Below are 10,003 nucleotides of genomic sequence, written 5' to 3'. Positions count from 1 at the left end.
AAAATCGTATCATGGTAATTTTCGATTCTAGTGATTGATGTTCGATTAGTGAGCCAAAGGCGATGAGGAGTTAAAGGGAAGCTGAAATGCTTATTTAAAGACTTCCCGAAATGCACGCGTTACTATATATGAAACGTGTAGCGTAAGCTTACGAAGTGGTTTCGGCCGCGACCATTTAAAGTTGTGGCGCAATCTACTCCTCGAAGCACTGCAGTAGAGCGGTGAAACTAGACAATGACGTCATCATGGAATTTCAACAGCTTTCGCCCAATTCTTTCTGTGAGTCACCCGGTGCCGCCGAACAACGCCTCGGGACCTTCACCTTCATTGGCGCTGGTCTTCTTCCTCAGATGACGTCATCATTGGTGTCCTTACTTCTCATCGCGTACTGTGGAGAAGCCTGAATGCCGAAATAGATTTATTCAGTGATTACGTCTTCAATTAAAATACTAGAGCGAACCGGCTTGGCATCTATTAACCTTAGCCTTCACACATTTAACTCATTTTATTTAGTTGAATTCTACAACTGTTTCTTGTAAATAATTTATTGATTGATGAAATAAGGAAATGAAAAAAAAAATTGAGCAAATGTATTCAAAGATGCCAAAGTGCTCACAATGCAAAGCCAACGCTTGATTATCGTAACTAAAGAACTCACCTTGTGTAATTGATCAATTAATTATTCGATATATTTGAAAAAATAGAAAGGCATATAAAGAAATATAAAAATCTAATGCTTTACGGCGATAATTGGGAAAATGTAGAATGTGTAATTGGTCGATCGGTTAATTAAAACGATAGAAAAATGAAAAACAAAAAAGCAGCTTCAAATGTGTCAAAACCCCGCCGGGGTGGCGCAGTGGTTACGGCGCTCGACTACTGTTCCCAAGGACGCGGGATCGAATCCCGGCCTCGGCGGCAGCTTTTCGATGGAGGCGGAAAGCAAGGCGCCCGTGTGCTGTGCGATGTCAGTGCACGTTAAAGAACCCCAGGTGGTCGAAATTACTGGAGTCCTCCACTACGGCGTCTCTCATAGCCTGAGTTGCTTTGGGACGTTAAACCCCATAAACCAACCAACCATCAAATGTGTCAAAAAGGTCAGAATGTAAGGTCATTGCTTAATAACACCTATTAAGAAAAATTAGACCGTTAACTAATCGAAACAACTTAAAAATTGAAAAGGGGGTTCAAATGTGTCAAATGTTCACAAGAAGATTTAATGCTTTATGATGCTAATTAAGATTATTCAGAGTCTGTAGTTGGTCGAATAATTGAAATACTTAAAAATGAAACATTGAAAAAAAAAGGAGGTCACAGATGTATCAAATAAAATACTCAGAATGAAAATCCAACGTTTGCTGATGCTAAGTATTGATGTATAAAAATATTTTTAAGAATATGTAAAAACAAAACTATTAAAAAGTGAGAAACATCATCCGTGTGTGAGAAGCGCTATTGCGCCATACCCTCAGCGGTACAGTCCTCCGGCGTTTCGTCGAAAGCAAACATTGTGTTCCGCTGAACAGCAAACTGGGACACATCGAGATTGCAGAAGCACCGTTTTAGCTTACCAATGACGTTATCGCCCAGCAAGCTAGAAAAAAATATGAAAATAAAAATTTTCTAAAATTACACAAAAGTGAAAAACATTGCCTGTGTGTGTGGGTGAGAAACACTACACGACATTAAAGTGTATTGCTGGGCGAGTTGGTCTGTTGCACTTCCTTGTCCCGTCTCCAGTGCTGCTACGCGTCATACCCTTAACGGCAAAGGTTAATCGTCCCCTAAGTTTTTATATAGGTATATCTTGATTCATGTATATTTTACACTTCCATATTTCCACACGCATTGTTCAACTTCACCAGTTGCCTATTTTGCTCGTCCATACTGGGGTACGTCATATAATGCTTACCTTGCAGGCACCTATTTTTTACTTGCTTCCTAAAAAAAAACTGCTTTTTGCTCTAGCAGCGTTAGAATGCATACAGCAACCTGCCTCATGGACGTGGTTGCTTTTTAATTGCTTTATGTTGCTCTTTTAGCTAGATGTTTCGCGGTGACATCGCTTTTATCGGTATCTGGATATTATGTTTTGTAGTAGCAGTATTGTTCTTTGGGTATTTTATATTAGTTTAATGAATAGATGAATAGATAATAGCAACTTACGTTGCTAGAAATAAAAGAGACGGGTATACATACAAAAGAAACTCCGAAGAACAAACATTGGTTGTGTTTATTAACTAATAACTGTACATACACAGCTCGTATTTTGCGAGAAAATGTATTCAACTGAATGCATATCTTTTCTTTTGTTACTTTCTTGAACGCTTGTGAATCTTGCACTGTTAAAGAGAAAGACCTCACTGACGTTTCATTAACGAGGACCCAAGTAATTTTTTTCTCTCATTTTTTGTTGCTCTGCCAGTGTAGGTTCAAGCTTACAATATAATCATTTCCGTGTTGGCATCTAGGCTGTCTAAACCACCACTCCGGCCTTGGTACCATCGCCGGAAGCTTTGACGCCAGCGGCTTCCGACATGCCACTACTGCTACTGCTGCTGATGCTACTGGTTGTCATTGCACCACCACCGGCCCCACCGCTGGCGCCGCCAATTCCAGAGCTTCCGCCAGCATTGCTACTTATACCCGCTCCCGCACTTTTGCTGATCCCTTCAGAACTGACTTCAGCCCCACTCATCATTGGCTCGCCTTTAGCGCTGCCGCTTCCCTTTTCACCGCCGCCTCCGCCACCCGTGCCACCCGCGCCACCTGCGCCACCCTTAAGGCCTTCACCACCACCACCACCACTCGTCTTAATGGTAATAATTTTAGCAACCTTCTCTACCACAGAAGGGGATACGTTTCCCTTTGCACTGAGCTGCGGTTGCTGCGGCTGCTGTGACTGTTGTTGCTGCTGTTGCGGCTGCTGCGGTTGTTGTTTCTGCGGCTGCTTCTGAGGCTGCTGCTTGGGACGAGGTGCGGGCACGGGCTCGGCCTTGAGCATCACCACTCCGGAGGGGTTCACGGCCACTGTTATGTCGTCCAGCGGCTTGAACATGGCCACCGGTGAGGACGAGTCGTATAGGTCCTTCACCCTGTACCCGTTGAAGTAGTTGAGGCCGATGCTGGCCAGCTGGATGGAGACCCTCACGGGACCGCCGATGTGTCGCCGGTTGAAGAGCACGATGGCCGCCGATGTAGAGCCATCGTCAGCCAGGGGCGTCACTGGTCGAGCCCAGAGCTCGATACCTTTCTCCTGTAGGAACGAAGGAAGAGGAAAAATATTTTGCGGGAGTTTGACTAATGTGACACGACTTTTAGCGTCAGCTACAACGTAAAAGGGACAGGCAGAACAGGCTACGAGTATGTATTGAACGCATTAAGGGATTAAGTTAATGGGTTAATGTGATTCGTTAGTCTCATGAACGATGAAAAATGCTCAGATGCCCTTGCAACCTGATATCCTTTCACTAAAACGACGACCTCGAGATCTCAAAGCCGAAAGAGCTCAGTGATAATAGAATCGTGCATTAAGAGCTCAGGATTATACTTACGGTCACGATACGCCTTCCCATTCTTCCGAGTGGGTCCTGGTTGATGGCGATGATTTGCCTGTTGAGAAGGATGTCTTTGAACTCCGGCCGAATGGTCCTCAGATCGACGGACATGAAGAGCGGAGCCGCCAGGATGGCCCACAGCGCCATCTGGGCCTTACTCTGGTCGTAGCTGAGGCCGTAGTTGCCGATTATGAGCTGCGCAAGAGCCGCAAATGCGGCGACAAGAAGGCGAAGTTTATGATATGAATCCCCGCGGAAATGCAATACTCAAGAACATCTCCAAACGTTCGAGTTCTTGTCATTGACACCCGGTCACATCATAAGAAACAAAAGATCTCATCTGGCTAAAGCTGTTTGTGAGTCGTCTTAAGTTTTTCGACTTTGCTCTATGAAAACGATGCCGAAGTTCCTGCCTTCAACGGAATCAATCAGCTTTGTTTCATGAAGACCGCTTTAATAGGGCCACAAACTCTAGACTTGATTGCCTGTTACCCAAAACCTTGGCTTCATACCCACCTAAGAGCTCGTTTGGTGCGAACATTTTCAACGCACCTGTTTTAAAACAAAGTGAATATTGGTTACAAGTGTGAGACCTTTCTGCAATGCCGCACAATGATAATACTCAAATTTTACTACTGTTTAGCCCCAATCTTAGATTGGATTGCAATGACACTCTATACCGTATTGCGTCCACATGCTCGAGTATAAAACAATTACCCAGTAGAGAGCGTGAATTGATTAAAATGTAGGCGGCTGCGAGACCGTCCAGTACATAGAAAACAGTCTCCAGAAGAGCACAACGATTTAGGACGCACCATGTCTGGGTCACTCCAACGTCCGGGGCCTGATGCGCCCACCAACGTATCCTGAACTGTGGCGTAGTAGTCAAGGATGGAGAGCACACTGTCCCACGAGTCCGTGATATCGTCGTAGTTACGCCACATGTTGCAAGCTCGCCCGATGGCCCGGTAGTTAGGCTGATAATGTGAAAGTAAGGCAAGAGGTTACCGAAAGAGAGGAAAGGTGGTTACGGAGTGTCTGTCCTATTTGCGTAGCCTGCACAGCCTTACATGCAGTTATAAGTGAATGAGGCAGACAGTAGCAGCGAGCACAAGATCTTTCAACGCTGATGAAGCACAATCTTATCATATCTTATCATCTTTATTATCTTATCTTATCTTATCATACTTTAGCACAAGCCCATCTCTCAAACTTCGATTTAAACCAGGGACGATCACGTGCTTGCTATATCAGGGCGTTTCTTGTAGTATCCTTAACCACTGTGGTCAACCCTCTGTCTATTTCACGAGCCAGTAGGCAGCGGTCACAAAAAAACTAAATATATTACAATAGTAAACCCTGTCATTTCTCAACACCACGGTAACGTACACATACGAAAGCATACAGTAGACAAAATATCACATTATCACATCAAATTCGATAGGCACCCTCATGTTGTCTGTTTTCTCTTATCTGAATTTGGAAGAAATGTATTTGTAAGCGTTTAGTGCTAGTAGAGTGTGCTCAAACATAACATTTGTGAAAGTATAACAAATAGAAACCAGAAAAGCGCTCTTGGGCACCAAATCTTGTTGGAAGAAAGAAAATCATATTCAAAAAGATCCAGCGTACCCTCATGCCAAGGTCAACTTGGTAGGCTGGCCAGCTGCAGGAAAACACTATTCTCCGGCCGGTCCTGTTGAGGGCCTGTGTGTATGCAGGGTACACTGCACGTGGAACACACACTCATAAGGGCCACTACAGAAAATTCAACGAAAAGATACACGAAGAAAGCAGTACCAAGAAAGTCTTAAGAACATTTTTAAAAGAAAAATACTACATTATGCTTTCATAATCGCAACGTGTGTCATTTTTTTCTTTTTTAATTCTAGCTTCGGCGAGGTTTGATGCATTTTCTATGCTTTAAGTCCTCTTTTTAACACCGTTGTGCACTCTTACCGGGTCTGAAATTTCAGACATGTACACTAAGCCTCTCAAAAAGTATCACAGACTCGCGATCCTTCGGTCTTCGCGCCCGGTGTGCAGAACTGTGAAGCGAAAATTCAGGTTTTACAAGGAATAATGAGGATTGCGAAAGGCGCGCGAGACGTAATGAGGCGGACAGGGGGTTGTGCAAAGTACAGTCAAATCTGAAATAGTGCCCAGAAACTGCGTATAAAAAGTTAACGCGAGGAATTTGAAGGCCAAAAAAAAAAAAAACACAAAGAACAAAAAAATGCCCACATTAAGGTTGACGTGATACACTTGACCTCACATATGAAAGTGCTAGTTGTGTTTTTCAAGCTGGGTGAGCTCATGAAGCAGTGGCGAAATCGCCCATCAACTCGGCAGTCATTTCCATTGCGTGTTTTCTTTCCTAGTACTTAATTGTCACCGAACTCACTATCAGCCTGCAGGGACTTTACATGCAACTAGAGTGATTCCATGCGATTCTTTTGGCCGCGTCAAGAGGGGTAAAAAAGGTAAAGAAAGCTAGCAGATGGGAAAGTGGTGCAAGATAGGAGGTATATTGCGCCATCTAGTTATGTGTATCCCTCTTCATTCCATTGATCACCCCTTCCTGTAGAGCCATATCACAATGTAAAACGCAAGCAATTTTAACCCTCAGATAGGCACACAAAGCGTTATTTAATACAATGCTCTTTTTTACTTGCGCGTTTATACGTATGAATACATTACGCGTCACTTACGAAATTACTCAAACTCTGGTCCCCGGCAAAGTGGAGAGGTCGCTTTAGCAACTCAGCCATCGACAACATTATTCTTTTAGGCGCCGAACAGTGGCAGATCGAGAAAGGTTTAACTCAGGGTTTTTTTTTTTTTTTTTTTTTTTTTTTTTCACATGGTGCGACATTTTATAAGGAGCATGACGGCTTTTCGGCGGACGCTATTTTGGCATTTAAATCAATAACTAAGGATAAAGTGATGTTAGTTCGGTGGGTTGAGAAAAGTCACTAAAGTAGAGCGGCATTCGAATTGAAATTACATTCCATAATTGATGATCCCCTCCTCAGGCACATAAACAAAAACTTTGTTTCTTTTTAATTTTATATTTAGCCCGTGTGTGAGACCATGTGGAAAGGACGAGTTACTCACGGGTGTCCATGAGGCGCGGGTTGACGTTGCATCCGTCCAGCTTGAGCATGTCTACTCCCCATTCGGCGAAGGTGCGCGCGTCAGTCATGTAGTGGCACAGACTGCCGGGGTATCCAGCGCACGTCTTAAGGCCAGAGTCCTGGTAGATGCCGAACTTGAGTCCTTTGGAGTGAATCTGGAGGGGAATATGGGGCAGAGTAATAGGTTTAAAATTAGTTTGTCTTCATTTTCAAAGTTTTGAAGTATACATTCAGTCAAGCAGGGACTGATTTGTTAGGATTTCTAAGATAAAATTTAGAGGATAGAAAAATGTACTAGTTAGGAGTCACGTATTTATTGAAAGGAAAAAAATGCACGAAACTGAAAGGCACGGCTTCAGCCCCAGTTATACTCTTGCTGTCTGCCATTTATCCTCTCAAGGCGCTAATTACAGGATATGCATTTAAATTAGAACATAGAAACGCATGATGCCTTTATTGCAGTGCCCTTGTATTTCGCTATGCCGTGGCCTGCTAAAGAATCTATTATAGGTGTCGAATAAATCCAGATCTCTCCACTATGTCGTCTCTCGAATTCAGTAGGTCTTTTTAGGACGTTCAGCCCAGACACTACAAAATACCCCTTTATTGTATCAGGACCACTTTATTAAAAAAGCCTATGCACGCTGTCGGACATCTCTTCGTCGCTAGCAGAGAACACTGCTTAAGTGAATGGGAAAATTTTCACTATTACTTGAGAGAAAACTAAAGCCTCCTGTGAAACTGCGGACATATATGTTGATGTTGACGGATTACATCATTCCTACGGCTGCATAACCTGACTTAAAAATAGTTTCTGCGCCTGCACTGGGTGAGTTGACGACTATAGGAATCCAATGCGACGCATGAAGACTTCAAATCGATGCTCCCTCGGTAATTTCTGGTGCTCAGTGCCATGGAGCATGTAGTGCCCGCCACACAAACTAGAAGCGCTTGCCCAGGTTTTCTTATGCTCGTTGCTCCATTTTATTGTGGCTAATTTTGGAGCACCCTTCCGTGGTCACATCAGCAAAGAAGCAACAGATGGCCGAACTGCTGTCGGTGAACAGGCATTTCCTGCTTTCTGTCAATTTCCTTCGTTTGCACAGCTATTGCCGCATCTCTACAGCCACGGTGAATATTTGCGTCTCCAATACGCAACTCGCACTTAGTCGGAATACGCGGATACGTTTTAAGCAGTGCGCACTTAACTTCATCAAACCATTCCGACACTCGGCATTGTTCCTAATGCAGCTGTAATTGCACCCAAACATAGCCGCCGACTTAATATTTTTCTGCCAGAACCCCTGCGGAAAGAATATTGTCCGCTGACTGAGTGCATATTGCTTCTACGCTAACGGGAGTAAGCGAAAATACGCAATTCTTTCGTTGAGTCACCAATCTTGTAAAGGTTCGATATTAATTACAATGTCCACATCATTTCTACGGCAAGTAATAAGATGCGTTACGACACTATACCAGTCATCAAGCTAGATGCTGTCGTCACATCCTGAGAAAGAAAGAAAGAAAAAAAGAACGCACGTACACAAACACTCTGGGCTTAGGGGATAACCAGCGTGTTCCGCGCTAACAAGCTACGGAAAAAAAGTATGGCAAATAACACCGCTCGTTGTAGAGGTCACTGCACGAACGCGAGGAGCTCTCCACATCTCGCTTTTATTTTTGTATGCTTTTTAAAGTTTTCGCTAGTCTAAGGTACTTCTCAGGCGACAGCTTTTCAGAATCACAATGAGATGTTGCGAGGAGGTTCACAATTAGCAATCAGAGAAATCGGGAGAGGGGAATGAGAGGAAGGACATTTCAAGAAGGAATGAAAGGTGTGAAGGAGTTCAAGCTGTCGAGACGAGAGTCGTATCAGCATATCGGCTCCTTCTTGACCGGGAGAACTCGCCACGGGGTTGTACTCTATGCATATATACTTCGCTAGAATGAACAACACTTTTGCAATGGTAGGAAACAGCCGTTTATTGTCCACACTAAAGTTCATTTGGTCACTGCTTCGAGCGCATAACTGACGCCAAGATAGGCCATCCAATGAACAACAAAATATAATGTGGGGTTAATTGCTATGATTTGTTTTTCTTGTCTTCGTGTACATCTACCTATAAGTGGTTTTCCAGAGTGACGAATCTCCTCTCGTTTACACTGTCCTGACAGAAAGGAAGAAAAAAGCATCAGTTCATGATGGTGTTGTTTCACACGAAAGTTAAGCTTACTTTTATGTGGTTTGTTTTATAGACAAATCAATAAAAAAAGTCCCTCGACTCACGTAGTCGGCAAGCGCTTTGATGCCGCTAGGGAATCGGGTGGCGTTGGGCTGCAGACGTCCATCAACGTCACGCCTGTTGGCCATCCAGCAGTCATCGATGTTCACAAACTGGTATCCGGCATCTCGGTATCCCTGGGTCTCCATGATGTCCGCCATTGTCTTGTAAAGCCGCTCGCTGTCGTTGTGGATATAAAAATGAGCGTGTGTGGCGTTATACTCCATTTCATTTGCATAGTCACCAGCAACAACATAATACGAAAGACCACCGCACACAAATATAAAGTCCCGCTTTAAACGAAACCTGACAGCGGTTGAACTATGGTTGAAATGAAATAAATGATCCATGTCATGAATCTGTATGGCTTTGCGGGGATAAGCGTTTTTTTTTTATGTTACTCGTCGAGACATTTTCAACGGTATATGACTCGATGCTGTAGTGCGAAGTTCAATTTATAATCACGATAACTAACTAATGATAATTAATCAGAACATGCAATGCCTGGAAAGCGTGTTCTGCATGTGTGTTCTATTCGCTCGCTGTATATAAGCCCAGCTACCGGCTCCGTCTCAGAGAGAATGAAAATCATGCTGCGAGTTTCAGGCCGCTTGTCATGCGCTTGTCACTTCGGACGCTCCGAAAACGCGCCAATTGTGATATTGATAGCAGACCAATACGGAGGCACTACAGCGGCTCCGACAGAAAGCCCCAGTTCGCCTAGCGACAGCCAATACATATCGAAGTTGGAAAGCACCGTCAAGCTTGAACTGGCGAAAGCTAGGCTGTGATGAATGTGGATAATGCCACGCGCTCTGTTGTTTGCCTTTCTTTTGATCGCGTAAAACATGTACTGTCAACAGCAAAAGAAATGCGAGCTGTCAGAGATAGGAGCGGTGATCAGATTTGCTATAGTTTTGCTTTAACTTTACTTCAGACTGGTCTTATTGCTTTGCCACTTCAGTGCAATCATATAGACGCTGATACACGGTGATTATGGCAGCATTATCAGTGTTGCAGGACATGC

The 10,003-nt window shown here is 43.8% G+C and overlaps 1 protein-coding gene across 1 annotated transcript in view; it reads right to left on the bottom strand.

Moving 5' to 3' along the window:
- Positions 1 to 2,208: 2,208 nt before the first annotated feature.
- LOC146191180 (alpha-N-acetylgalactosaminidase-like) overlaps positions 2,209 to 10,003 on the bottom strand; it is a 25,007-nt gene continuing 17,212 nt past the window's right edge. Inside the window, exons 3-8 of the mRNA XM_084601655.1 lie at positions 8,982 to 9,156; positions 6,675 to 6,849; positions 5,190 to 5,284; positions 4,373 to 4,534; positions 3,555 to 3,752; positions 2,209 to 3,256 (exon numbers count right to left, since the gene is read on the bottom strand). Of these exons, the coding sequence (XP_084457781.1) occupies positions 2,477 to 3,256; positions 3,555 to 3,752; positions 4,373 to 4,534; positions 5,190 to 5,284; positions 6,675 to 6,849; positions 8,982 to 9,156 (1,585 nt within the window). The 3' untranslated portion in view covers positions 2,209 to 2,476. The remainder of the gene's footprint in view (positions 3,257 to 3,554; positions 3,753 to 4,372; positions 4,535 to 5,189; positions 5,285 to 6,674; positions 6,850 to 8,981; positions 9,157 to 10,003) is intronic.

This window comes from Amblyomma maculatum, chromosome 4 (genome assembly GCF_055883805.1).
Source record: "Amblyomma maculatum isolate TAMU_Amacu chromosome 4, ASM5588380v1, whole genome shotgun sequence".
NCBI classification, from domain to species: Eukaryota; Metazoa; Arthropoda; class Arachnida; order Ixodida; family Ixodidae; genus Amblyomma; species Amblyomma maculatum.
Note: the sequence above shows the minus strand (reverse complement) of the source record. Positions and strands in the feature narration are given on the sequence as shown.